General features: G+C 62.1%; 11 protein-coding genes across 11 annotated transcripts; 4 read left to right on the forward strand and 7 right to left on the reverse strand.

Annotated features, from left to right (window-relative positions):
* Positions 1-248: 248 nt before the first annotated feature.
* Positions 249-1,980, reverse strand: RHTO_06867 (RNA-binding protein; the record flags this gene model as incomplete). The annotated part of the gene is made up of 5 exons (XM_016420526.1): positions 249-944; positions 1,007-1,259; positions 1,363-1,404; positions 1,496-1,569; positions 1,873-1,980. 5 exons carry the CDS (start codon positions 1,978-1,980, stop codon positions 249-251), a joined length of 1,173 nt encoding a protein of 390 aa, XP_016274927.1.
* Positions 1,981-2,316: 336 nt separating this feature from the next.
* Positions 2,317-4,939, reverse strand: RHTO_06868 (MYB4R1, myb proto-oncogene protein, plant; the record flags this gene model as incomplete). Its single annotated transcript, XM_016420527.1, has 10 exons — positions 2,317-2,721; positions 2,800-2,895; positions 3,003-3,253; positions 3,374-3,503; positions 3,574-3,756; positions 3,848-3,941; positions 4,077-4,158; positions 4,243-4,309; positions 4,371-4,568; positions 4,604-4,939. The coding sequence occupies 10 exons, from the start codon at positions 4,937-4,939 to the stop codon at positions 2,317-2,319; spliced, it is 1,842 nt and encodes a 613-aa protein (XP_016274928.1).
* Positions 4,940-5,515: 576 nt separating this feature from the next.
* Positions 5,516-6,229, forward strand: RHTO_06869 (methylated-DNA-protein-cysteine methyltransferase related protein; the record flags this gene model as incomplete). Its single annotated transcript, XM_016420528.1, has 3 exons — positions 5,516-5,680; positions 5,741-5,796; positions 5,860-6,229. 3 exons carry the CDS (start codon positions 5,516-5,518, stop codon positions 6,227-6,229), a joined length of 591 nt encoding a protein of 196 aa, XP_016274929.1.
* A 369-nt stretch (positions 6,230-6,598) lies between these two features.
* On the reverse strand, positions 6,599-8,427 carry RHTO_06870 (hexokinase; the record flags this gene model as incomplete). Its single annotated transcript, XM_016420529.1, has 6 exons — positions 6,599-6,663; positions 6,722-7,228; positions 7,290-7,305; positions 7,362-7,754; positions 7,827-8,166; positions 8,234-8,427. The coding sequence occupies 6 exons, from the start codon at positions 8,425-8,427 to the stop codon at positions 6,599-6,601; spliced, it is 1,515 nt and encodes a 504-aa protein (XP_016274930.1).
* A 496-nt stretch (positions 8,428-8,923) lies between these two features.
* Positions 8,924-12,288, forward strand: RHTO_06871 (Zn(2)-C6 fungal-type transcription factor; the record flags this gene model as incomplete). The annotated part of the gene is made up of 13 exons (XM_016420530.1): positions 8,924-9,091; positions 9,207-9,636; positions 9,695-10,018; positions 10,076-10,394; positions 10,448-10,692; positions 10,753-10,853; positions 10,907-10,956; positions 11,017-11,073; positions 11,131-11,369; positions 11,429-11,723; positions 11,784-12,035; positions 12,096-12,155; positions 12,216-12,288. The coding sequence occupies 13 exons, from the start codon at positions 8,924-8,926 to the stop codon at positions 12,286-12,288; spliced, it is 2,613 nt and encodes an 870-aa protein (XP_016274931.1).
* A 91-nt stretch (positions 12,289-12,379) lies between these two features.
* Positions 12,380-14,061, reverse strand: RHTO_06872 (microsomal epoxide hydrolase; the record flags this gene model as incomplete). Its single annotated transcript, XM_016420531.1, has 9 exons — positions 12,380-12,484; positions 12,566-12,815; positions 12,880-12,904; positions 12,962-13,003; positions 13,060-13,461; positions 13,523-13,547; positions 13,589-13,675; positions 13,732-13,807; positions 13,868-14,061. The coding sequence occupies 9 exons, from the start codon at positions 14,059-14,061 to the stop codon at positions 12,380-12,382; spliced, it is 1,206 nt and encodes a 401-aa protein (XP_016274932.1).
* A 361-nt stretch (positions 14,062-14,422) lies between these two features.
* Positions 14,423-16,000, reverse strand: RHTO_06873 (amidohydrolase family protein; the record flags this gene model as incomplete). Its single annotated transcript, XM_016420532.1, has 6 exons — positions 14,423-14,637; positions 14,722-15,021; positions 15,077-15,407; positions 15,468-15,522; positions 15,581-15,628; positions 15,684-16,000. The coding sequence occupies 6 exons, from the start codon at positions 15,998-16,000 to the stop codon at positions 14,423-14,425; spliced, it is 1,266 nt and encodes a 421-aa protein (XP_016274933.1).
* Positions 16,001-16,634: 634 nt separating this feature from the next.
* Positions 16,635-19,084, forward strand: RHTO_06874 (carboxylesterase; the record flags this gene model as incomplete). The annotated part of the gene is made up of 12 exons (XM_016420533.1): positions 16,635-16,812; positions 16,874-16,918; positions 16,977-17,088; positions 17,222-17,333; positions 17,413-17,607; positions 17,660-17,824; positions 17,879-18,033; positions 18,088-18,191; positions 18,247-18,420; positions 18,478-18,709; positions 18,770-18,808; positions 18,871-19,084. The coding sequence occupies 12 exons, from the start codon at positions 16,635-16,637 to the stop codon at positions 19,082-19,084; spliced, it is 1,725 nt and encodes a 574-aa protein (XP_016274934.1).
* A 598-nt stretch (positions 19,085-19,682) lies between these two features.
* On the reverse strand, positions 19,683-21,565 carry RHTO_06875 (glycogen synthase kinase 3 beta; the record flags this gene model as incomplete). Its single annotated transcript, XM_016420534.1, has 6 exons — positions 19,683-20,021; positions 20,078-20,183; positions 20,246-20,315; positions 20,378-20,732; positions 20,790-20,873; positions 20,948-21,565. The coding sequence occupies 6 exons, from the start codon at positions 21,563-21,565 to the stop codon at positions 19,683-19,685; spliced, it is 1,572 nt and encodes a 523-aa protein (XP_016274935.1).
* Positions 21,566-22,631: 1,066 nt separating this feature from the next.
* RHTO_06876 (uncharacterized protein) lies at positions 22,632-23,543 on the reverse strand (the record flags this gene model as incomplete). The annotated part of the gene is made up of 5 exons (XM_016420535.1): positions 22,632-22,669; positions 22,757-22,930; positions 23,055-23,289; positions 23,384-23,395; positions 23,541-23,543. The coding sequence occupies 5 exons, from the start codon at positions 23,541-23,543 to the stop codon at positions 22,632-22,634; spliced, it is 462 nt and encodes a 153-aa protein (XP_016274936.1).
* A 139-nt stretch (positions 23,544-23,682) lies between these two features.
* On the forward strand, positions 23,683-25,303 carry RHTO_06877 (rRNA processing protein; the record flags this gene model as incomplete). Its single annotated transcript, XM_016420536.1, has 5 exons — positions 23,683-24,078; positions 24,140-24,355; positions 24,418-24,545; positions 24,610-24,899; positions 24,966-25,303. 5 exons carry the CDS (start codon positions 23,683-23,685, stop codon positions 25,301-25,303), a joined length of 1,368 nt encoding a protein of 455 aa, XP_016274937.1.
* Between the last annotated feature and the right edge of the window lie 17 nt (positions 25,304-25,320).

A 25,320-nucleotide genomic window follows, 5' to 3' on the forward strand; every position in this document is an offset into this window, starting at 1 on the left:
TCTGCATCGAGCATTGTCGCTCGGAGAAGACGCGCAAGCACGAATCGAGGTGACTTCAAGTCTTTGCAGTTGCTTTGCTACTTTCGATGCACTACGGACGAGCGGCGAAGGACCGACCGAGGTCAGCTTGAGACTGAATAAGACCGTACGCAAGCGAGCGCACCTGTACATCTCGCTGCTACACATTCGCGCCTACCCAAGCGCCGATTAGACCGCTCCCTGCAGAATCCGCCTTTACTTTTCCTGCCTTACGACGCAACGATGATGGCGTCGCCCTCAGTCCTGTTCGACTCGGGGACGGGAGGCGCAGCGTTCGACTCGGCCGCGTCGCCCTCGTTGGCCTCCCTCGCGGCAGCCTGCTCGGCGCCCTGGCCCTCTCCGCCCTCGGGCTGGATCGCGACCTTGAGGTTGAGCTGCCTGCCCTCGAGCTCGGTGCCCTGGTACTTCTCGAGCGCCTTGAGCTGGTCCTCGTGCGTCTCAAAGTCGACAAATGCGAAGCCCTTGCTCCTGCCCGCCTTCTGGCCAAACTTGAGCGTGACGACGACGGCCGACTTGACCTTGCACTCGGGGAAGGCGGCGGCGAGCATCTCGTTCGTGACGCTGAAGTGGAGGTTGCCGACGAAGATGAGGGTTTGCGACTCGACGCCGGTCGAGGGGGGACCGCGGCGGCGAGGCTGACGAGGCTGGCGGGGCTTGGCGGCGCCGAGAGCAGGGGGCTCACCCTCGCCCGCACCCTCAGAGACCTCGCCCTCAGCACCGGTCTTGCGAGCGCGGGGCTTGCGGGTGCGAGGCTTGCGGGCACGGGGAGCGGCGCCGTCCTCGAGGTGCGTGTTGGCGAGCTGGTCGGCGGCGTCGGAAACAGCGCTGTTGCCGACAGGTGCGTCGCCAGCCTCCTCAGTCTCCTCGTCGTTGCGAGGCGCGCGAGGACCGCGAGTCTTGGTGCGCTGCGAGGTTGGGCGGAAGCGTCAGCTCGTCACCTGGACATCGTCCAGAGAAGTGAACATACGGGCTTGCGAGCCTTCTTCGGCCTGGCCTCGCCCTCACCCTCAGCCGCCTCCTGCGCCGTCTCCCTCGTCGCCGCGACCTCAGCCGCCTTCTTCGCCGCCTTCCTGGGTGCTCGCGCCGCAGGAGGGCCATCGTACACGGGCATGGGCTTCGCAACCTCGACGTTGACCTGGCGACCAGAGATCTCGGACTTGTCGAGCTGGGAAACGGCAGAGGCGGCGTCGGACTCCGAGGTGTAGGTCACGAAGCCGTAGCTGCGGGGATTCGAGAATCGTCGTCAGCAACGGATCTGAGAGCGTTCGGAGGCCGGAAGTGCAGAACGCAAGCAGACGAAGGCGTCGAGCAAGGGGAACGTACCCAAGCGAGCGCCTGCCCCGGTGGATGATCTGCGCGTCGGTACTGTGGGATCGACGTGGTCAGCTCGGAATCCGCGATGACAACGTTGCGGGAGTGCCCATCTCGCAGCGAAGTTAGGGAAACGCGCACTCACACCTGGCCCACCTTGCCAAAGATCTCCTTGATCGACTCGTCCGTCGCGTCAAAGGGGAGGTTGCCGACAAAGACCTGTGCAGGATTGGAAGAACATGAGAGCGGTCAGTTCGCTGAATGGGCAGAGCTTGGCATGTATCCAAGTCGACGATGGCGGGAAGGTGCGAGAGAGGGGGAGTTGGTGAAGCCACACGTGCTCGTTCGCCGCCCCCGTCCAGCCAGCGAGACAGTAGGGAACATCCTGCTGCTCCTGGCAAGCCCTCTGTGTTCGTCCTCGCTGATGTGCAGCGCCATCAACCCGACGTGGTGGAGTATCGTCTTCACACCCTCGCACATCGCTCGATCGGCCACTTAGACAGAGCTGTTGTGTTCACTCACCTTGTGGCCAAGCTCCTGGGGAGTCGCCTGCATGGCCTGCGCGATGGCGGGCTGTTGCTGCTCGGCGGGTGCGGTCGAGGACGAGGCGGTTTCGGCGGGGGCAGACATCTGGAAAGGGCTGGATTGGGTGATAGGGTGGTTTCTGAGGTGTGTGAGTCTGGTGCAAGCAGTAAACTTGAAGCGAGAGAAGAGCGAAGTGACTTGGCGAGAGCAGCTCCCCGTCGACGTCGAGGGAGCAAGGCGAACGTTTTCCTCTCTGCTTCATTCGAGAACTGCTGTACGAGAACGTACTGGCCATGCTCTCAGAGACTCGAATGAGGTCCAGCCGCTAGATTACAGGCGAAGTGACATGTTTGAGAGAGGCCCTCCTCGCCTTCGTCCACCTCCTAATGGGCTACAGCCTGTTCAGCCGGCTCGAAACGCACATTCGCCGCCCCAACAGCTTCACTGACCCGGCGCGACTTTCTTGCGAGAACTCCGCCGCGTCGTCATACCTTCTTCCTCCGCCGGTTCCGCCTCCTCCTGCTCGGGGGCGGCTCCCTCGACCCCGTCCTCCTTTTCCTGCTCGCCAGCCGACTCTCCGCCGTCTTCCAACTCCCTCGTCCTGGCGGCCCGCGCCGTCCCACCACCTCGACCCCTCCCCCTGCCTCTGCCTCTCCCCCTCCCCCTCGTCGCGCTCGCCATCTTCTGCCTCTTCGCCGCCGGCTCCGCTTCGGCCTCACCAACCGACCCGACGTCGTCCTGCGCGATCTCAAAGTCGTCCTCGTCATCGCTGACAGGCCGCTTTGGCGCGCGCTTCTTCCGCTTCTTCTTCGGCGGTTTCTTCAGGTCCGTGTAGCGGCGAAGGCACTGCAGGCACGCACGAGTGATCGCGCAAGTCAGCGCGGTGAAAAAGCGAGAGGAAGAGGAGAACGAGGCGAGACGCACGTTGCTGTCGGTCCTCGTCCCGCCGAATCCGCGCAGCGAGATCTCGTTCCAGGGGAGCTGCTCCTCGTCACGCATGCGCAGTAGCGTCGCGTCCTCCTGCAGTTTTACCCATGTCAGTAAGGACGCAACGTGAACTCGAGCGGCTCCGCGCGCTGCCGCAGGGAGGAGTGGCCAAGAAGCAAGCGAGCGAAGTTGCGACTGACCTCCTCCGTCCAATTCTTCGTGCCCAGCACCTTTGGGTCCAAAATATTCGACCACCTCTCCCTACACTGGGCGTCCGTGCGTCCGTCAACCCGCTCGCTGATCGCAGTCCAGTTCTTCCCGCAAGCCTGGACAGCCAACTTCAGCTTGGCGTCTTCTTCGGCGCTCCATTTGCCGCGACGGAGGGTCGGGAGGAGGGAGTTCGTGTAGCGGTTGTGGCAAGCATTAGGGTTGCGTTGGACGTGGCGCGCGACTGTCGAGATATGCACGTTAGCGAACCGGCCTCATGATGTGCAGGATATCGTACGCAATCCGCTTTGTTGCTCGTGCGCAAGCGAGAAGCTGGTAATGAATGTGAGGACGCTCGACTCACCGACTTGCCAGTTCTCGCCCCACCAGACCACCGCCTCCTTGAGCCGCTCGTCGTCCTCGGTCGTCCAAGACTCCTTCGGCAGCGGACGTCGTTGATAGGCGCTGAGGCAAGCCATACTCGAGCGGTTTGTCTGCGCAGCATCGCGGAAAGGTTAACATCGCGTCCCAAGCGAGGAGAACGGGACGAGACCGCGGACGCACCCCAAGTTCGCTCGCAACTCCCTCCCACCCGCCGTTGTCCTCCTTGACGCCATTTGCGCGCGACTCGACGATCTCGTACAAGCGCTTGAGCTCGTCCTTGCCCCACTTGCTCGAGGTATTGAGGCGCGGGTGGTCGTGTTGGAGCCATTGCATGCGGCAGGCGGAGGGAGAGCGCCGTTCCATCTGCATGCATCAACATCATGCGCGCACCACGTCAGCCTTCTGATCGAACGGCTAATGCGGAGCGAGCGAAGCGAGACGAGACGAGACGCACGACGACAGCGACCTGGTCCCAGTCCAGTCCCTCCAAGTTCTCGACGAACCACTTCGGGTCCTGTGCCGCCATGACTTGTGTGATGTCTCGACCGCTGTGGAATACGAGCCAGACGGAGTCAGCCAACGGTCGAACTAGACAGCGAGCGAGACGAAGGTCGCCTCAACCTGAAGCGAGTATGACGCTGCAACTCAACATCGTTCGGTGGGTCAGTGAGAAGAACACGTACAGCCTCAGAGCCTCCTTGGCGACCATCCGGTGGTTCTGCGCGACAATCTCCTGCCTGAGGCGAGCGCGTTCGGCGGGAGTCCCTGCAGGTCGCCCGCGCGGGAAGGAGCATGAGCTCAAAGGGACAGACACCAAGTCGGAGCATCTCATGCGAAGGACGGACGTACAGGCGACAATGCGGATGGCAGAGAGATAGCGGTCCCGCGCTTCGCCGTCCGGGTTAGGCGGGAGGTCCTGTTTCGATTGCGAGCGTCAGATCCTCTCCTGCTTGAGTAGAGAAGGGTGGCAAGCGCACCTTGCCGTAATAATGCTTGAAGAACGGCAAACCTGGGTCGCTCGTCCCAGGCGCGCTGATCTTGAAAGTTGTCTGCCCGAGAGCCCTTGTCGAGGCGACCAACTCCGCGAACGGCGCTTCTGCGGCGGTTGCTGACGGAGACGCCGCGTCGGCTGGCTGGGCGGAGGCCATCTCTTCGGAGAGAGCGGTGAGGAGGGTCTGTCAAGGTAAGAAGAGTTAGCGAGCGCGAACACTGGCAGTCCTGCCGCTTCGTCAGAAGCTCGAAAACTCGCCTCAAGTTCGCTGATGCGCTTGCGAGCCGCGTCAACCCGGTCCATCGCCTTCATGAGCTCCGCCTGGTACGCCTTGTTTGCGGCGAGAGCGACGTCGGCGTCGGCTCCCATCTCGCGCAGACTTGCAAAGTCGGCGTTGCCCGCGAACTCGTCGTCGTCCATTGCGCCGTGGCTCTCCAGGAAGGCCGCAGGAGGCGTGAAGAGCTCCGCGCCGAAGTCACGCAGAGTGTTGGCCGTACCCGCCGAAGCCCCCGCACCCTGAGCCAGTCCGGCGCGTGCTAGCTCCATCCTGTCCATCTCTGAGCGTTCCTGCGCCCGTCAGACCCCCTGCGAACCCGTGCAGCCGAGTCTGTCGAGTGAGGCTGTGGAGTCGACTGATGAAGCGGGATGACGGCGCGACAAGCGGACTGGCGGGCAGGCTGGGGACGCTGACAGCCCTCTGGAGATAGTCCAGCAGCGTACAGCCCGTGCACAGCTCGAGCAAGCGTGGTGTCGCTGTTGCTGAACCTCGTCTTCCTGCCAGACCCTCTCGGCTCCCTCTCTCGCTTCGACTCCTCACTTTTAAGTGATTGCACACCGATACAAGCTCGTGCTGGACCCACAAAGACTCTTCGGACCCCCAAGACCATCCCGGCCCAGCTGCATCACAGATCCCGGCCGTCTCCACCTCTCGCTGTCGTGGATCGCCCCTCGTTTGCCCGACTCGAGCGCTCCGAACTCGCCAAGGACGGATAGGCGACGCAATCGAATAGTCGCACGCTCCGACATCTCCCACCCCGCCATCTATCGCGCCCGCGATCGCTTGTCCCTCTATCCTGCCCGCCCTTCCCTCGCTTCGCTCTTGCCCCACTTGCACTCGCCTCCTGCTTCACAATGCCCGCCGAACGCGCAGACATCCTCCAGAACACGTCGCCGTCGCCATATGACCCGCTTGCATCCGTTCGAGGCGGTTCCAGCGACGCAGACGGCGATTCTGCGTTTAGGAGGGACTTCAATGCTGCGGTCTACGATTGCGTGCGCCGCGTTCCAGAGGGAAAGGTGTGCATGAGCTTGACCGTCAGCTCTGTACGTCCTTGGCTAACACCGGCTCGAGCACAGGTCGTCTCGTACGGCCAGGTCGCCAAGCTGATCGGGCACCCGCGCCATTCGCGCATGTGCGTCTCGTCTTCCCGGTTGCTCGCAAGCTGCATTCTCACTGACAGTCCCGCTGTACACAGGGTTGGCTCAGCGCTCAAGGTCCTCCCCTCGCGCCTCTCGATGCCCTACCTCCCTCCAACGCCATCCTCAATCTCCTCCGCCTCCTCATCCGACGAGCCCCTCCCACCGCCCGAGCCGAACCCCGACTTCGTACCGTGGCACCGCGTCGTCGCTTCCTCAGGCCTCATCTCGCCGAGGGGAAACGTCGCTGCGACGAGGAGGCAGGCAGAGTGGTTGGAGGCTGAGGGTGTCGAGGTTAGGGAGGGACCGAGAGCGGGAGGAGGAGATGGTAATGGACAGCCGGGTGGTGGGACGGCGGACGCGTTTGGACTTGGCGGAGCGGTGGGAGGAGGAAGGGTCAACATGGGTCGCTATGCCTGGAAGGGCTGAGTGGGCAGACTCTCGCACACACAGACTTTCTTGCGTCAATACGACGGTGACCATATTCCCGCGCCAGCCCTTGTACACCTAGCCTTGTTTCCTCGCATGTTGCCGTCGTCTTCCCTCGTCCCCTTCTCCGGACCTTCTCCCTTGTAGCGAAACAGATATCGTCTTCCGCAAAGTATCGCGTTCGCCTCGAGTCCCTCAGACTGAAAGGAGCACAGCCAACGGTAGCAAGCTGGGGTGGGGACGCTAGCAAGCGAGCGATATCTCCCGAAGCAGACCCTTTCCCGTTCGCCCAGCGAGCAGGATGTATACAAGACCTCGTCATGTATTGCGGTGACCGAAGCACAATATACAGAGTCTGCGCCAGCCCGTTTACTTGGTGACGGTCGCGGCGCCCTTCTGCTCCATCGCCTGGGCGGCCTGCGCGCACAGTGCGGCTGCGCGAGTACGATCAGGGTCAGTCGCGCTCACAAAGAGATGAGGATCTAGACGCACCTCCGACGCCGGAACCGTCCTTCGCCAAAACGATGTCGACCCTCTTCTGCACCTCGTCTCCAAGCAACTCCCTCAACGCATCCCTGACCCTCTGCTCAAACCTCGGATAGAACTCGACCAAGCTTCCATCAAGACCAAAGATGATCTTCTTCGCCTCTGGCCAGTCGCGCGCGTCGCCGCCCGTCTGCCTAACCGTCGCCGCGATCGCACAAGCCGAGAGCCTGCACCCGCGCGTGCCGACGACTTCCGAGATGCGTGCGGCGGCGAGGCAGTCTGCGTCGTCGATGAGCGAGGCGGAGATGCCGAGTTCCGAGGTGAGCACTTGGCGGATGGCGGTGAGGGCGTCGCCGGACTGGGGAGAGTTGGGGACGAAGGGCGCTTCGAGGGCGGACATGATCGCCGTGTCGAGGCCGTAGTGGCGGTTCAGACTCTGCGAGGAGAAACCGTTGAAGAGGACTTGCGAGTCGACGAGGTGGAGGAGCGCGTTGCGGGTGACTTCGCCGAGGTCTGCGGGCGACGGGGGTCAGCGTGCGCGATTGGCTTGACGACTCGAGCTCTCGAAGCGTACACATTCCGGAGATCATCTGCGAGAGCGCGACGTCAGTACAGGAGCTAGAGAGTAGGAAGAGAACTGACGCACCTTCTCGTACGCCTGCTTCCGAGGGTTGATCGAGATGCGGTCGACGCGGCTGTCGAAGATGGTGAACGGCAACACCTTGCGCTCGTTGTCGAACGCTCCCCACTCGGTGTTGACAACCATCTTGTCGAGTCCCTGCTCCTTGTTGCGCTCGAGCTCGTCTGCCTGGTAGCCCATCTTGGTGAGCTTGTCGATACTCTCGACGTAGGCGCCGTTCGTGCCCGTGCCAAAGATACCGCCGCACAAGCAGTCGCCGCGCTCGTACGCGGCGGCCATCAAGGTGCCGCAAGTGTCGTTGACGAGCGCCGAGCAGCGGACGTGGATGTGCTTGCGGTCGAGGGCGTCCTGCAGGAGCTGGACGACGTCCTTGCCGACAGCATTCTTGCACTCGAAGCCCTGTAGCACGACGGTAGCATGAAGAAGTCAGTCTCGCAACGAAACGTGGCTCATGTCTGGCGCGCCACGCACCTTTGTCCAGTTGATGAGGGTTCCCGCAGCGAGCGCAGTCTGAGCGACGGGGAACGAGAAGGTGAAACCGAGGTGGAGCTTCTCGTCCTCGCTCGCGGTCGTGCCGATCTCGGTCAAAAAGTGGTCGACGGAACCCGCGATGTAGTCGAACAAGGCGGTGACATCTCCGACCTTGAGGGCGTCCGAGACGCGGTACTTCTGCTGCTTCATGCGCCACTTGCTGTCGCCGAGCAACTCGACCTCGCACACACGCAGGTTGGTGCCGCCAAGGTCGAGCGCGAGGAAGGTGCCCTTCTCCTTGCCGTGCGGGATGTGCTGGATGTAGGAGGGGATCATCGGGCTGCGTTCGCACGAGTGTCTGTCAGTCTCGAACGACCTCCCAGGACACGATTAGACCTGCAACTCACACGAAAGTGTCCCTCGTCTCGTCCGTGGGCAATTCGGACAAGCCCTTGTTGTACTCCCACAGCATCTGGTCGGTGATCTCGCGCAACTTGTCTGTCGGCAAGTCGAACTGCTGCTCGATGTCGTCGACCGCGGCCTGCAGCTTGGGCGGCAGGGTCGCGACATTGGGCAGCGGGAGGAGGTAAGGGGGCGACATGGCTTGGCGGAGAGTCGCTGTGAGCTGGTGGGAGTTTGCGCGGCTGTTGCGAGTGTTGCTGGAGGTGTCAGCGTGCGATCGAGGCTGTCCCCGGCCTCTCGTGCGCCGTCACCGAGCGAGCGAGTCCGAGGGAGGACGAGCAGGCGAAGAGTAGTGGACGCACGCCTCGCGGACTTGTTCGAGCGGGCAGGGTGGGTCAAGCAGAGGCTGGGAGCACGGCGAGCTGGTCTGCGGAGCACACGGAGCGAGCAAAGGTGGAGAAGCAGCCAAATCGACCGCTGCCCCGCCGTGACGCTGAGTGAACGATTTCTGTACGCAACAACTCCTTCGGGCGGGGTTCCTGTTGAGCTGGGATGCATCAGGACTGTCGATTGATCCCATCCATCGAAAGAGCGAAGCAGCTGGTGCGAGTTGCTGGCGAGCTGTCTCACACCCGCTCGTCTTCATCGCCTGACATTTGGCTTGCACGCTCTCACACGCTCTGGCTGGCTCGGCAATGGCTATGAACGGACTGCAGGACCCTTACTCGGCTGACGCTGCTGCTGGACCGTCGAATGCGCGTGGTGCGAGGGCACAGGACGAGTCGGCGCACGGACTTGTGGGGAGAGGGAAGAGGGTCAGGAGCCAGACGGTGGACGACGAGGACGAGCTGTCGGACGACGACGTGCGTGCACTCCCTGCGTCGGCATCTAGAGCGACCGCTGACCATCTCGTTGTTCTCTCACCTCGCCGCCCATCTCCCCCTTCTTCGCCTCAACTTGTCGCTGACCGCTCAACAGTCGCGCAATGCGTCTCCTGCACTCGGCCCAGGCGAACTCCCAACCAAGCCGAAGCGGAAACGGAACCGCGCGGCCTTGTCTTGCGCCCTATGCAAGAAGCGCAAGATCAAGTGCGACCGCAAGCTGCCGTGCGAAGCGTGCATCAAGCGCAACGAGCAGCACCTGTGTCGATGGGAGCAACCCAAGGTCGAGCCGGCACCTCAGCCTTTCGCCCTCGCCGTTGACCACGAGCAGCTGCGGCGCCGGGTCGCCGTTCTCGAGACTGTTCTAGCTCGTCTTGCGCCAGATCTGGCGGGCGAGTTGGCCGACGCGGCTGCAGCGCCTGTCACTCTGCCCCTTCGCCCCAAGGCGTCGACAAACGACGGCGATGAGCAGCAGGACTCGGATGCTGAGAATGTCGAGGATGCGGCACTTGTTCTCGAGGAGCTGGGTACGCTGGGGTCGAGCTTCTCTCTCTTCTCATGCGCTGACATCTTCGGCAACTCTAGCTCTCCACCACAAGCTCACCCGCGTCGCGCCAAAGACCGGCAAGACAGCTCGATCCGCCTCTCCCCGCCTCGCCTCTTCCTCACACGCCCTTCCCGTCCTGCCACCCATCCTCTCCGGGTCCGGCGCCATGCACCTCAGCCCCTCGTCCACCATCTCGAATGCCGACCTCGCCAGTCGCGCGCTCGACTCCCTTGTCGTCCCTGCCATCGACTCGAGGCGCAAGCTCGTCCTCGACGATATCTACGCAAACCTGCCGCAGCGCAAATCGGTGTCGGACTGGATGCTGAGGAACTACTTCGAGCGGGTAGACTGGGCATGGCATCGTGCGTCGCCCTCGTTCGCTCTTTCGCATTTCCTGCCTGACCTCCCCCTCCATGCAGTGCACCACAAGCCGACCTTCCTCGCCGAATACGACGCCTTCTGTCTCCTCCGCTCCGAAGGTCGACAAGCCGAGATCGACCCCCTCTGGCTCGCCTGCTTCGCCATGACCCTCTGTCTCTCCGTCAACTCGCTCGAGTCTCCTATCGAGTCACCACTCTGCAGCATCACCGCGCAGGATCTCGATACCCTTCCGTGGAAGTTTTTCGAGTGCGCCCAGAGTGCGCTCGAGTGTGGAGATTGGACGGGAAAACCGAGGTTCAGGACGCTCCAGGCGATCGTGCTGTTTGCGCCGTTCTTCCTCTTCGCCGGTAACCGAGCGTGCGTGTCGCTCTCCTCCTTTCGCTATGATTTCGCTGAGGAAGGTTGTGCAGTGCCGCCGAACGCCATCAGACCTACATCGGCGCCGCCCTCCGCATGGCCCAGTCAATGGGTCTGCACCAACTCGGCTCCGACCCGTCAACGATGCCGTTACTGAGCGAAGAAGACGAAATCAACTCGGGCTTGCCGCCCGGCGTCAACACGCTCAAGCGCGAGATGGCCCTGCGGATGTTGACGACGTTGCTGTTCCTCGATTATACGAGCTTGCGAATCAAGACGAGCTTGCCGCCTCATCTCGGTGCGTCGAGCTCATCTTCTACGCATGCTTTTTGCGCTGACGGCTTGGCATGTGTCGTAGTCACGTCCGCCCTGCCTGGCAACTACAACGATTCGGACCTCTCGCCCGACGAGGTCGTCCCGCCTCGACCAGCAGAAGAAGCGACCGACATCTCCCTTGACGTGAGTGCCGCTGCTCTCCTTTTCGCTGCGTACGCTAAGCATGGTCCGTACAGCTCGTCAAGTTCCGCACCGCGCTTGAGCAGCGGAAGTTCAAGGAGATGATGTGCGTTGCATTTGCGTCCCGCTCGTGTGGACCATCGCTGAGCGAGTCCTCCTTGTGTAGGGACGGCGACCTACCGCTCACATACGAGGCGATCTTGGCCATCGACGGAAACTACCGGTACGCTTGACCTCTGCCGTCCGCCCGTCCCCTTAATTTACTCCTCCCTCCGATCAGCGCCATCCTCGACTCGCTTCCGGTCCAGCTACGTGAAGACTACATCCCGCCGCTCGGCGAGCCCCTCACCAACCTGTGGCGCCGCAACATGGCGATCCAGAGCGTCCACTCGCGCATCCTCCGCGTGCACCGGCCGTTCATGGCGAAGGGCTGGACAGTTGAGAAGTATCGTCGGTCGACGACGACTGCGATCTCGGCTGCGAGGTCGATCCTTGCGTGTCAGACCTCGCTCAACTCGGGTGCGTCCTTCCGCCTCATCTGTGTCGCAGAGCTGAAGCTGACCGCTCGCGTGGCGCAGCTCCTCTACTCAAGAGCGGCTTCCAGCTTCTCAACGTCCAGATCGCCATCATCGTCCTCTTCATGTCGCTCTGGCAAGACACGGCGCAAACTCCTCGCGAAGCGGACGACGACTTGACCGCCATCACAGCCACCTTCCCCTGGTTCGAGAAGCACGTGGACTCGCGCGTCGCGGAGGTCAGGATGATCGCCAAGAGTAGCTTGAGCGCGTTCAGGTTGCTGAAGGAGGCGTATGAGGACAAGGAGAGTAGGAGGAGGGCGGCGGGAGACTTGTGGGACCAGTCGCAGGAGGAGCCGTGCGTCCGCTCGGATTGCGCCAGCAAGGAGTTGTAGCTGACGCGTTTCGTGTCTCGCAGATACGGCCGCCTGCTCCAGCGAGTCGGCGCCATCGTCTCCGCCACGAGCAGCTCGTCAACCGACACTCTCTTCGTCTCTCCCGCCGCGACGACTTCTCAGCCGCGCGCGGGCGGCGCAATGTCGCTCGACTCGCTCCTCGCGCCGCAACAGGCGCATCACTCGCTCGGCGCGGTCGAGTCTTGGGCGGGTTTCGCGAACGGTGGCGGTCCGAACGGCGGGCCTGTCTTTGCTTCTTCCGCTGCGCTCGGACTGTGTGTTGCCTCTCTACAGCGGGACTTGACTCGCCGAGTTGACGCTGCCTCGACTTGCAGGAGCGACGCCCAGCCGGACCTCGCTGTCGACTTCGACCTGGCGATGCTCGAAGGACCTGAGTGCGTTCACGCTCGCTATTCAGCCATCACGTTCAGCTCGCTGATTTGCACTCATCGCAGGTTCGCCGACCCAAACTTCTCTTGGTCGACTTGGACCGCGCTTGGCCAGTTCGCCTCGCTCGGGACCTTCTAGTATTTCTTGTTGTTTGTGCAATCCGCGTTGCTGTACAGTCCCGCTACAGCCTTGGAGGGGGAGACTGGGAGAGCTTTGCACGCTGACCTTCTCAAGCTTGTTTGGCCTGCGTTGCGAGCGGCCACAGCTTCGCGAAGCAGTGGATCATATCCTGCGCGAATTCCTCCGGCTGCTCGGCCGCCGCAAAGTGTCCGCCCTGTCCGCGCGAGCGATGTCAGCGGCGAGTGATGAGGCGAGAACGGGGCGAAGGACATTTGCCGAGTCCCGCGCAACGCACCTTCGCATGGTAGCTATAGAACTGCAAGTTGCCGTTCCTTCCAGCCCAGGCCTCGGGAGTCGACGAGATCTCACCCTGGAACGAGCTGTAACCGAAGGGCTTCTCAAGGCGGTAGCTTGGGTCGTTGTGCAGGGCCGAGATGCCGGTCTTGAGGATGTCCGCGTACGCCCAGATCGACGAGGGGAAGCTGTCGCGTATCCACCAGATCGTCGCGATGGAGAGGACGTGGTCAAGCGGGAGCTCCTCGTCTCTGCGCGGGTAAGGATGTCAGTCCGTTCACGGCTGGTTGACGAGCTGAAACGCGCGACACGCACGTCCAGTCTCGGTACTTCTCGCCAACTGTGAACCGTAAGGTTAGCCTCGTCGCGCAACGTGAAGACGGCAAAAGAGACGCACGCCAAGCGAGCAATGCGACGGGTGAGCTGCCGACGACCATGCCTGCGGGACGAACGAGCGTGAGGAGAAGCTCTCAACGATGTCGAGGAGTAACGCACCGATCGTTGACGGCCTCGTGGCGTGCTCGATGGCATACCCACGGCCCGTTGCCTGGAACTGTTCGCTTCGTTGCAGCGACTTCTCCTCGTGTGGCTTGAGCTGCTTCCGCTCCGGCGAGCCAGGCGGAGGCGCGACCGCCGGCAGGTAGTTGACGTTGATGCACTTGCAACCGTCGTACTTGAGCGCGAGAGTTCGAGCGAGCCCGCTGCCGATGTCTCCGCCTTGTACGGCATAGCCGTCGCCGAAGCCGAGTCCCTGCATGAGCTTGTCGAGGAGGCGCGCGCAGTCGTCCATGTTGAAGCCGCGGTCAAGCGGAGGAGGCGAACTCCAGCCGTAGCCGGGTTCCATCGGCGCGATGAGGTGGAAGGCGGGCGACGTGCTCTTGCGCAGGATCTTGATGACTGCCAAGCTATACTGTCAGCTGGAAATCCTGGCAGGAGGAGGCATTGGTTGGACAGATACCTTCGATGAATTCGAACGCCGAGCCCTGCGAACGGTAAAGGTCAATCCCGGTTTCCAGCGCCGGACGAAGCTGCCTGTACGTGCTGGCCAGCCGTGCAAGAGCATGAGAGGGATAGCGTTGGGGTCGGGCGACTCGTGGAAGATGAAGTGGACCTGCGAGACGATTGTCAACTGGAGGGCTTCGTCGACGAGCGGAAGTCTACGCGCACTTTGTGCTCGACACCTTCGTCCTGAATCGTAGTCATGTAGTGGTCCACTTCGTTCAGCTCGTCTTCATGCTTCTGCCTACGGTGGCAGTCCAAGGATGAGCCGAGTTGACGAGAAGCAAGTTCGCGCGCAACTTACCAGTCAAACCCGTTTTGCCACCGCCCGAGCGCCTTCTTCATCCATGCATGCGTGATGCCGTACCGCTCCTGCCTCGATGCATACGTCTCGGCGGGTAACCTTGAGGACCGGATCGAAGTCTGGAGGTTGGCAAGTTCCTGCGCCGAGAAGCTGGGCTTGAACTGGGAGAGCTTGAGAGTGCGCTGAGTGACCATTCTAGCTAACAAGCGTGCGCTATGGAGCAAAGGAGTGAGCAGTCGCTGACCACGAGAGGGCCCGCTCGTTCGGCACGGGTTGTCGAGGGTCCTCGCCTCGCTGTCGAGCCTCGCTGAGCGCCTTGAACGGTTGGGCGGCCTTTTGAGTTTGCTTCCTGGCCAGTACACTGGTTCCGACGAGCCCCGCTGTGAGCTCACCGAACCCTCGACCTCATCACTCTCTTCGCCCCACACGACGCAAACTCGACGAGTACGACGCTGGCGGGCACAAGACGAGCCCCCTTAGACACCTACGAGGCGATTACGAAGGCGCCAACCAGGGCAAGGTGGACGGATGTATATATCGGTGTGACAGGCGCCTCTAAGGTGCAATTCCGTACGCCTTCCTCGCATTGCCCTCAAAGATCCGGTCGAGCGCCTCGCCGTCCAGCCCGAGCTGCAAGAAGCAGTCGAGGTAGAGCTGCAGCTCGAAAGCCCAGGCTGCAGCTTCCTCGTCCACGTTGGTCACTGGGCAGTGTGCGGGCGAAGGAGAGGTCGAGGTTGGCGGGAGGAGGACAGGGCGGAACATGGGCCAGTCTATCACGCATGGAAAGAGTGTCAGTGCTGGTCGTGGCAAACGCAACTGACATGGAGAGCACGAGGTTGAGGTCGTCGACACACCTGCACCAACTAGAATCCGCTCGTCTCCAAAAGCCTCGATCGCCGGCTCGAGTACCGCAAGGATCCTCGCCTTCAGCCGCTCGTACGCACTCTCGCGCTTGCGCTTCTTGTAATCGCCGCTCCTGAACTCCGCAAAGGCGGCTTGCGCGGTGGGCGGGTCGGCGGAGTTTAGAAGTGCGGAGAGTTTGAGGTACGTGTGAGGAAGGAGCGAGAGCTGGAAGAGGCAATCGACATAGGAGGCGTGGGTGGGCGGTGGAGGGACGGTGTGGTCGGCGGTGAGAGGCGGCTTTGCGAAGTGGTCTGTGGCAGCTCGCGTCAGTCTCTGGATCGGTTCATGCCGCTAGAACACACGCACCAACCACGAAGACAGTCTGCTTGTCCTCCGCTTGACCCGCCCGTACTCGCTCGATCGCGTCTACCGCATCCTCCAAGACCTTCGTCTTGCCCGTCTCCTCGTGCGTGACGTCCAGCGTCAAATCGAACGCAAGCCCTTGCTCGCCGAGCCATCGTAGACCGTCGATGAAATCGTCGCGAAGGAAGAAACCGGGAGGCGAGTCTTGGAGGAGGTAGCGCACAGCTTGGATGGGCGAATAGCCGAGGCGGGCGGTCAGAGTTGCGAGCGAGGGCTGCGTCGTGAGCTGCGAGAAGTACTCTTCGAGTCGCGCGCGGTCGAGGTGGACGGGTGCCTGCGAGTGTGAAGCAGGTTGGTCCTGGCCAAGCAAATTCCGTCAAAACGGAGAATTTACCCAAGGTACGAGAGCTAGCACCGGAACCGGGCTCTCCAGGGCAGCAGCGCAAACACTGTAGGCCTCTGAGCGATGAGATGGGTCAAGAAGCGACGAAGGATGAGCGAACGAACCTTTCAACCTCGTCAAGCGAAGCCTCCCAGCCGTTCTCGTGCTCGACCCTGAGCGCCAGCAAGTCAGCTAGACTTCTGCAGCACTGCGAGAGGACATACACACTCTGCCTGAATGAAGATGATTCCCTTGTGCGCCGTTTTGCCGCCAGCGACTGTCTTGATTCCTCGCAAGACGAGACTCGCGTAGTCACCGAGTTCGTGCGGTCCGCCCAGCTGCTTCTCTCCGCCGTCCGCCCTCGGCCAAGTCATGTGGCCCTTCTCGAGTTGCTCAGCCGTCCAGAGGTGGACGTGAGCGTCGATGAGGCCTGTTGGGTATGTTCTGCGAGTCGCGGATGACGGTGGGGCTTGGAAGGCGCGCAAGTCGAGCTTTGGCGGGGCGCGCTTGCCTGGGCGCATAGCAGGGACAGAAGGAGTGCTCATGGCAAAGCGACAGACGCAGCGGAGCGAGTCGAGAAGAGCGAGGCGAAGGACAGAGAGCGGACTACCAAGGTCCGCCCGCGACTGCTCGTCGACCACAGCTGATGACGCCGCTTGTGATGCTTGCTAGCTTTCCAGACAGTGGACTCATCTGCTGCGCGCTTCAAAGCACCGCCGGAACTCGTCGTCGTCGGTCCTCCGCTTCATCACCTCGACCCCTCAAAGGCGGCGTGTACGAGGTGCGGGGCTACGGGCTGACTGTAGCGGCGGGAAGAGCTTTCAATGGCGCCGCGATCAGACGACCAGGCTCCCATTGATGCGTGATCCCACCGGATGCCACCCTCCGCTCCTCCTCCTCGTCGCGATTGCCTCGCCCCCACTCTCTCGCTTTGATCAGCGCGCCGACGTCTGCGCCGCCAGGAGCCCTTTGGCAGGGCCCGCCGGGCCAAGGAGCGACAGTTGTGCGCCGCTTGCCGGCCGGTAACCGCCTCACGGGTCCGGCTGCTGTAAACGATCAATGACTAGCTTCTCCTGCTCCTCTTGCGCTCGCGAGGCGGGGAAGAAGCATGGAGACCCGCTTGCTCGCTCGCTTCTTCCATCGCTTCTCTACCGCTGCAGTCGGCCACTCCAGCCAACCATGCAGCTCCCGACTTCAACCCTCGCCGCGCTCTTCGCCAGTCTCGTGTTCAGCTCATTTGCGGCTGCTGCTCCCACTGCTGAGCTCGACAACAACGGAGGACCCGTCGTCGACCTTGGCAAGTACGGCAAGTTCTTGGGAACTGTGCAAAACAACGGCACCGTCCACTCGTGGAAAGGTGAGTCGTCCGCGCCCTCGGTTCTGTCTCCCCTCGACTGACGCTGCTTTGCTCGCGCCAGCCGTCCCGTATGCCGCCCCTCCCGTCGGCGATCTCCGCTTCAAGGGTGAGTCTCGAGGCAGCAACCCATCTCTCAAAGCCGTCTCGCACATCCCATTCCGCAGCTCCTCGCTCGCTTCCAACCCAGAACAGCACCATCCAAGACGTCTCGCAAGACTTCCCAGGGCACATCACCGCCTGCGTCCAGTTCGGGACGACATCCTTCGTTGGTGTGAAGTGAGGGTCCTTCCTTCGCTTCCTCCTCTCCACCCGCCTTCCTTTCCTTTCCAACATTCGCATGATCAATACGAGCAACTCGGCAAGAGCCCCGTTGTAGTCGGAAGCTTGTGCTGACATTCGATGATCGCAGCGCCTCGCCAGGTACGGAGGACTGCCTCAAGCTTTGGATTTGGGCGCCGGCGAAGGCCAAGGCAGGCGACAAACTGCCTGTCGTCGTTTATACCCATGGTGGAGGGCTACAAGTACGTACACCTATCTATTCCCACACAAGAACCAGCAACTTAGCCATTTTCCCCGCTCCGTGCGGTATTCGCTTCGCAGAACTCGCAGTCGCCGAACAACGACTTCTCCGACATGGTCGGGCAGGACGGAGGGTTCATTGCGGTCAACGCCAACTACCGCCTCGGCTTGCTCGGGCATTGGAACAGCGTTGCCTCGCGCGACGAAGGCGAGCCGGGCAACCTCAGTCTGCTTGACGGTCGCTTCGCCGTCGACTGGGTTCACAAGAATATCGCGGTGAGTGTCATCGCTCGTCGAGTGTGATCAAGCTGACATAGCGCTTGCCCAGCAATTTGGTGGCGACCCTAACAACATCGCGATCCAGGGCCAGAGCGGCGGAGGCGGAGCCATCATGTCCCAGCTGGTCCTCTACGATGGCAAGAAGCCCAACTACCAGAAGGCGATTCCGCGCTCGAACCAGAACTACGCGGCGTACAAGATCGAGGATTTGACGGTGCGTGCAGCTGCGCTTCTCCTTCTGATCAGTGAGCTGACCCGCTTGTTTCAGCCCCGCAACGACGCCTTCGCCAAGCTAGTCAACTGCACCGACTCGGCTAGCACGAAGGAAGGCGCAGCAAAGCAGCTCGCTTGCATGCGCTCGCTTCCAGCCGAGACGATCCGTCTGGCCGCGGTCAACTTCTCTCGCACGGCGCAGCCCAACGGGTGCGTCCTTCTTGCATCTGACTCGAAGTTAAAGTAGCTGACACAGCGCCGCAGGTACTCGTGGCCTGGATGGCTCCCCTCGGTTGACGGCGAGACGCTCACGGACCAGCCAATCCGCCTCTTCAACCAGGGCAAGATCGCCAAGGTCCCCGTCTTGAGTACGCATCGTCTCCGCGGTCTTGTATCGCTCGGTGCTGATTGCTGGACCTGCAGCTGGCGACGTGACGAACGAGTTTGGCCAACTGAACCCGCACCCGAACGGCAACTTCACGGCGCTCGTCAACAGCACCATTGGGCCCGCAGTCACACCCGACTTTATCGCAGAGATGGAGCGCATCTACCCGGCGCCGATCGCGAACGCCTCGCTCGACACAAACACCTACGCCAGTTCGTCCAGCTTCCTCCTCCACCTCGTTGATCATCTTAACGGGATCTTGTCCACAGCGGAAGATAACCGCGGCTGGACCTTCATGAACGAGTACTCGTTCAACGGCGCGGCGTTCGCGATCGCGCGCGCAGCGAAGAAAGCCGGCCTCCCCTCGTTCTACTACCGCTTCAACGCGCCGCAGACGCAGAAGTACCCCGCCTACTACGGGGCCAGTCACAGTGCGGACAACTGGCACCTCCAGAATGCTACGAGCGAGATGAACGCGACGGAGAAGGCGGTCGCGTACGAGTGCGTATGGACTTTCCCAAGCTCTGCTTCTGCTTGCTGAATTGTCTTGCGCACTCTCAGGTGGCGCGCCTACATTTCGAGCTTCATCAAGCACAGCGAGTGTGTCACGCTCTGCCCAGGGAATCCGCAGGCCATCTCTAACCGCCACCTCCTTCTCGCAGCCCAAACACAGCCCGCCTCGCCTCCTCTCCCGAATGGCAGCAATTCAACCCGACCTACCGCTACGCTCCGCGCCTTCTCGTACAGCAACAACTCGCCGCTTCGGCGAACCTCTCGGCTCCGACGGGGACGGGGATGGAGTTGGTCCCGACGAACGAGTGGGATAGGCTGGCGCTGTGGACTTCGGAGGAGGTGATCAAGATGACGAAGCAGTGAGGCGTCAGGGCCGTTTGATTTTTGTTGGGTCGAAAGGAAGGAACGCTCGTACAGGCTCTCGAAGAAATGTCAAGTCAATTGTCCGTAGTCTCGTTCTCTGCGGCGCCCGTGACGACGATGCGCATGAGTCCTTCCACGGCCTCCTCGATGCTAAGCACAAGAAGCGACCGAACCGAAGACGAGGGACGAAGAGAGAGAGAGAGAGAGAGAGTGAGTGTGTGAGAGCGAGTTTGCAGGTACAACGGCAGAGCAGTTTACGACCGGAAGTGAGACGGAGAGACGGAAGAGAAGAGAAGAGAAGAACAACGAGGAAGAGAAGGAAGAGGCTATTGAGGAGGCTATGTGGCTGGCGGAGCGGGAGGAGATGCTGCGAGAGTTGAGAAGGAGGGAGGGTGAAGGCGATAGTATGGTAGGGGTGTGCCCGCGGGGTGAACGCGAGAGAGGGAGAGACGCAGGGCGGGCCGTTGAAGGGACCGTTGGTATACGAGATGTCGAGCGATGTCGACGAGAGGCGGAATGGAAGACCGGGGAAACGAAGGCGGGAGTGGAACGACAAGATAAAGAAGACGAGGAGGGCGAGGGAAGTGCGAATGTACGCCTAGTCGAGGTGAACGCGCATCTGGTCGAGCGGGATCGGGTCAAAGTTGTTGACGTCGACGCCCCTGCTCAGCAGCTCCTGCTCGGCATGGGCGGGGACGAGGTTCTTGATCAAGTCGGGCCTGCACGACAACTCTTCGCGGGTAAAGTCGAACAGCGGCGGGAGGTCCTTGCCCGTCGGCATCTTGGCGTCGGGGACCTTGAGGTCGTCGAAGAAGGGATGGCACATGGATTCGATGGCGGTGAGGCGGGCGGAGGGCGTGTATTCGAGGAGCTTGGAGATGAGGTCGATGGCCTCGGGAGGCGTGCGGGGACGGAAGACCTTGACAAAGGGATGAGGCTGCGCGGGGGACGGAGGTCAGCGGTTACTCTCGCTCGAACACGCTGGAAACGCACCTTGATCTGCGGGAACTTGTGCTCCATGTAGTTCGGGTTCATCGTCTTGATCTGCTCGCGAGTCGGCGTGCCAAGCACCTTGATGATCTCGACGAGCTGGTCGATCCTGCGGGCGGGGTCCTGGTCAGCTCGCGGCGATGACGAGTCGCGAGGAAACGCCGGACTCACCCAGACTCGCCGGGGAAGAGGGGCTGTCCAAGCATGAGCTCCGCCATGACACATCCCGCCGACCAGACGTCTGGGCGCGACAAAAGGGTTAGTTCATCAGCCGCTCGACGAGCGAGCGAATTGCCGACTCACCAATGTTGGTGGTGTAGTTGGTTGCGCCAAAGATGAGTTCGGGCGCGCGGTAGTACCTCGAGCAGATGTAGCTGACGTTGGGTTCTCCCTCGACCAAGATCTTTGCCGACCCAAAGTCGCACAGCTTGAGGACGCCAGTCGGGGGGTTGAGGAGCAAGTTCTGAGGCTTGATGTCGCGGTGGCAGATGCCGATCGAGTGGATGTAGGCGAGCGAGCGCATGAGCTGGTACATGTACAGCTTGATGTAGGCCATCGGCATCGTCTGCTTGAGCTTGGCGTAGTGCCGCGACGCGCGGTAGACCGTCTCGGGCACGTACTCGAGGACGAGGTTGAGGTACACCTCGTCCTTCTTGGGCTGCGAGCAACCTAAGGTGAGCGTGACCCTCCAGGACGCGTCTCAGCCCAGACTGACCTTGTCCCCGTTCGAGTAGAAGAATGCGCGCAGGTTGACGACGTTCGGGTGCCTGACGACCCTCATGATCTGCAGCTCTCGGTTCTGCGGGCGCGCAGCGAAAAGAAAGCCCCAGTCAGCCTCCCCTCCTCCCTCACACTGGGCCTTTCGAGACGCACCTTGAACCGCTTGTCCTGCAACACCTTTTTGATCGCGACATCGTCATCGCCCTCGTTGTCGGGTCCGAGCGATCCAGGCGCGAGTTTTGCCGCAAAGACGACGCCGAAGGAGCCGTTGCCGACGACCTTGGTCGACGAGTAGCTCAACTCGCATTGCTCGCCCGTGCGCCCGTTCGAGGCGATCACCTTGACGACCTTTTGAGATTCGTCGGCTGTGCTCGTGCGAGCGCGAGGCGCGAGAGGAGGTGTCATCGATGTCGATGCGAGGGTGTGGTCGCGGTCGAGGGCGGCATCCCGGGCGGCGTGCGCGTCCGGCACAGGCGACGAGGTAGGCGTGACGAGTGCCGCAGCGAGCGGCGGTGGGCGGTTGCGAGACCGGAGCGAGCGAGAACGCGACCGAGGTCGCCGGTTCGAGGAGGGCGAGTCGAGCACGTGTGGGGAGGACGGGTTGAGAGGCGAGCGAGGGGTGACGGGCGATGCGGGGCGCGACCAGGAGATGGGGGAGCGAGGGCCGACGTATTCGATCAGGAGGGAGAAGGGGAGGACGGGGCGAGGTTGCGAGGGTGCCGAGGGGTTGAGCGAGAGCGGGAAGTCGAGAGGGGGCAGGAGCGAGTTCATTCGAGCGAGTGTCAGCGTGTTGTTTCCTCCCTGTGAGTGTGTTGCTGTGTGCTATCGTTCCATGGCTAAGCGAGTGCGAGTGTGAGAGAGAGAGCGAGAGCGATGTCGTCGAGTGGGCGAGGCCCAGCCCAGCTGACCCGCGAACGAGCAAGCCAACCCGCGTCTGCCGTCCTCGCACCCTCACTGAGCCATACAGCCAGTCCACCGTAGTCTGCTCAGCCTGTCTTGCCACCCAGAGAACGAGCGCAACCCTGCGTGCGAGCGAGCGAGTGTATGCTCCGTCTCGTGATCCCTCCCGTCGCTGCCTGCCCACCACACGGCCCTTTTCGAGTCGACACAAGCCGGGATGGCGAGATCCAACCCTGTGTACGAAGGAGAGACCGCACGCACCCATGTACTGGACGTGGTGAGGGAGTTTGAAAGGCGAGAGAGTCGAGGAGGGTGGGGTGGAGTGAAGCGGGCGACGCAGAGTGAGGGAGCGGCGTGGTCGGATGGGCGTGAGATGCGGTGCGTCCTGTGAGGTTGTGTTTCGTGCGACTGGGCAGCAGTACCAGGAGAGGCGGGCGTCGAGGTGAGTCTGGGTGAGCGAGGGGGACGACGAGCAAGAGAGGGTCGGTCAGTGACCCTCGACACGGCCGTCGTACAGCGTGGACTCGACCGCACAGCGACGACCACAGCCAACTCACTCTCTCGCAAACAAGTCCAGCCCAAAAGACGGCGTGTCGTCGTGTTCCTCTCCTCGAACCCAAGCAAGACCAACGTCGCAAACAGGACCAATCTCGCAGCAGTGCTCGCGGATCCCGCACCTCCACCGCTGCGATCACCCGACTTGAGCACATCCGAGACCCCGTCAGAGACCGCCGAACAACAGAGTCGCGGCCCTGTCTCCCTCTCCAGGTCGATGCGAAAAGGTACTGTTACAGTCGCAAGGCCGCGTAGAGTACAGTTACACGACAACGGGAGAGAGAGAGAGAAAGATACTGGTGTGACAACGAGAAGATGGTGATAGTCGAGGCGTGAAGCGGGAAAAGCGAGGCGAAAGAGAGGGTAAGACGTCGGGGTTCGTTCACCGCCTGCGGTGAGGCTTGCAGCCCTTGCGCTTCTCTGCGAACACGAGAGAACATCAGCAACTCTCCTCTCCGAAGGAGGCAACGCATCGCTGTGTAAGATGCCCGGAAAACCGCAACTCACTCTCTCCAGGCGCGGTAAAGTGCGTCCGAGGCGTCTGCTTGACCGTGAAGCCCTTGGACGACCTGTATGCCTCGCGGCGGGACATGCGTGGGCCCGAGGTCGAGATCTTGGGTTTGGGGGCGGACGAGTCGGCGGCAGAGGCGGAGGTTGAGGCGGTGGGTTCGACGTCCATGACTGCGAGGGAGAGGAGTCAGCGTGTTTGCGGCGCGAACGCTTCGCACATCGAGAGCTCGTGTCACGCGTGTTCAACGAGCCCCCGAAAGCGCCAAAGCGACTCGCAAACAGACGGAAGACTCACCTCCCTCCTTCTCCTCCTCCTTCTCCTCCTCCTCCGCCTCGTCCTCTCCCTCAACAGTCTCATACCCCGCCTGTTCCCTCTCCCACTCCTCCTTATCCGTCAACTGCCTAGGCTTCAACGAGCTCTGCTTGAGCTTTGCGTTCAACCGCGCCAGTCGGATGTCTTCGGCCAGCTTGAAGGCGGATTTGGGGTCTTCCCGCTTGACGGCGCGGAAGTGGCGTTTGGTTTTCGAGCGCTGCGGGCGGGAGAAGAGTCGGGAGGGAGAGGTGGAGAGTAGGAGGTCAGCATGGAGCAGGAAGCGGGCGAGTCGGAGCGTTAGAGTAGCGCACGAGAGACTTGGCCTGCGAGCGTAGACGGTCACAGTGTCAGCGTTCGCTCGGTTGCGTGGCGAGTTGTGCGATGAGGCGATGAAGATGGCGAGGCGGGGTGGGAGGCGTGCGAGTCGCTCGGCGTAGCAGCCTGGATCGCTCGGCGGGATGTACGCACCATTGTGAGTGTCTATGCGCGTTCACGAGCGGGCAGGCGGTGTGCGAGTGTGCCAAGTCGAGTGCGGAGGGGAACCGCCTCTCCCAAGCTCAGCCAACACACTCGCTCTCTCCACCTCCCACTTTCCAACGCTACGAAGACGATGGGCAAGAAGTCTCAATCCAAGGGCAAGCAGCCCGCACCCGCGCGACCCACTTCCAAGCCCACCGCCGCACCAAAGAAGCCCGCCAACTCGCCCAAGACCAAGCTCGCGAAGGCTGTTGCGGTGCCTCTCCCGCGCGAGAGCTCGCCTGATGTGATGGACCGTGCGGGTGAGGAGGAGTCAGAGGAGGACGAGGAGTTTGAGCTGGAGGACTTGCTGGATGTTGAGGCGAGTGAGGACGATGAGGATGAGGAGATGGAGAGTGGGGAGGACGAGGCGGAGGGGTTGGGACCGATGAGCGGGGAGAGCTCGAGTGAGGAGGACGGCGAGGGCGAGAGCGAGTCGGAGGACGAGGAGGACGACGTGACGGAGGAGGCCTTCGAGCGGATGATGAAGGTGTGTTCGGCTCGCCCTCCATTTGCGGACTTTCGAGCGCGCTGACGGTCGTCTTATACAGCTCCTTGGACCAGTAGACGCGGCCGAACTCGGTCTGCTCGACGCCGAGGACGAGGAAGAGGAAGGATCGGACGAGGAGGAGGAGGAGGGCTCTGAGGAGGAGTCCGTGGAAGAGGCTGTTGCGGAGAACGAGGATGTCGAGCTCAAGCCGTACGAGGATCTCGAAGAGGAGGACCCGGATGTTGCGCCCGTCGAGAAGAACACGGTCAACGACAAGGTGCGTTCCCGCCTCCCTCTGCTTTCCTTTCGACGGCCAGCTCACTCGCGCTTCTCTCGTAGGTCGCCCTCGAGCGAGTACTTACGACGATCAAGGCGGACGCCGGCTTCTTCGACACCCTCACTCTCGTCAACCCGACTCCTCTGAATGTCCCCGACGCGAACAACGACCTCGAGCGCGAGTTGGAGTTGTGCGTCGCGAGCTTCCATGTTCATATCGCTTCTGACGATACTGACGTCCCTTCGCACTCGCAGCTACAAGCAGTCCCTGTGGGCCGCGATGCACGCCGAATCGCTCTTCGAATCCGCCGACCTGCCCTTCCACCGCCCGACCGACTACTTCGCCGAGATGGTCAAGACGGACGCGCACATGGCCAAGATCCGCCAGTCGCTCCTCGACGAGCAGGCGGGCATGAAGGCGAGCGACGAGGCGCGCAAGTTGCGCGACGCCAAGAAGTTTGGAAAGAAGGTCCAGGTCGAGCGGTTGCGCGAGCGCGAGATGGAGAAGAAGGCGGTTGGGCAGAGGCTCGAGAGTCTCAAGAAGAGTGAGTCGTCGCAGATGCCTTTCTGCACGAGCGAGCGAGGGCTGACTCTCACTTCGTCCCGCGCAGAGCGCAAGTCTGGCGAGGCATCGTTCGGCGGCGAGGACTTCGATGTCGCACTCGAAGACGCGCTCGCGCAGACGTCCTCGTCGAAGAAGCGCAAGCTGAACGAGTCGGAGCGCCCCGGCCGCGCACGAAAAGGCATCTCTCGCAAGGGTCGCGACGCCAAGTACGGGTTCGGCGGTGGCTCACGACGGGGCAAGCAGAACAACGACAGGGAGGACGACAAGAAGGCGTCTGGTGGTGGAGGCGGAGGCAGGGGACGCGGTGGAAAGGCGGGAGGAGGAGGAGCGGGCGGAGCGGGCGGAGGCAAGCCGAAGCGGCTGGGCAAGAGCAGGCGGAAGTGAGCGGGTCTACTCTCCTG

Source organism: Rhodotorula toruloides (genome assembly GCF_000320785.1).
Source record: "Rhodotorula toruloides NP11 unplaced genomic scaffold Scaffold5, whole genome shotgun sequence".
Classification (NCBI taxonomy): domain Eukaryota; kingdom Fungi; phylum Basidiomycota; class Microbotryomycetes; order Sporidiobolales; family Sporidiobolaceae; genus Rhodotorula; species Rhodotorula toruloides.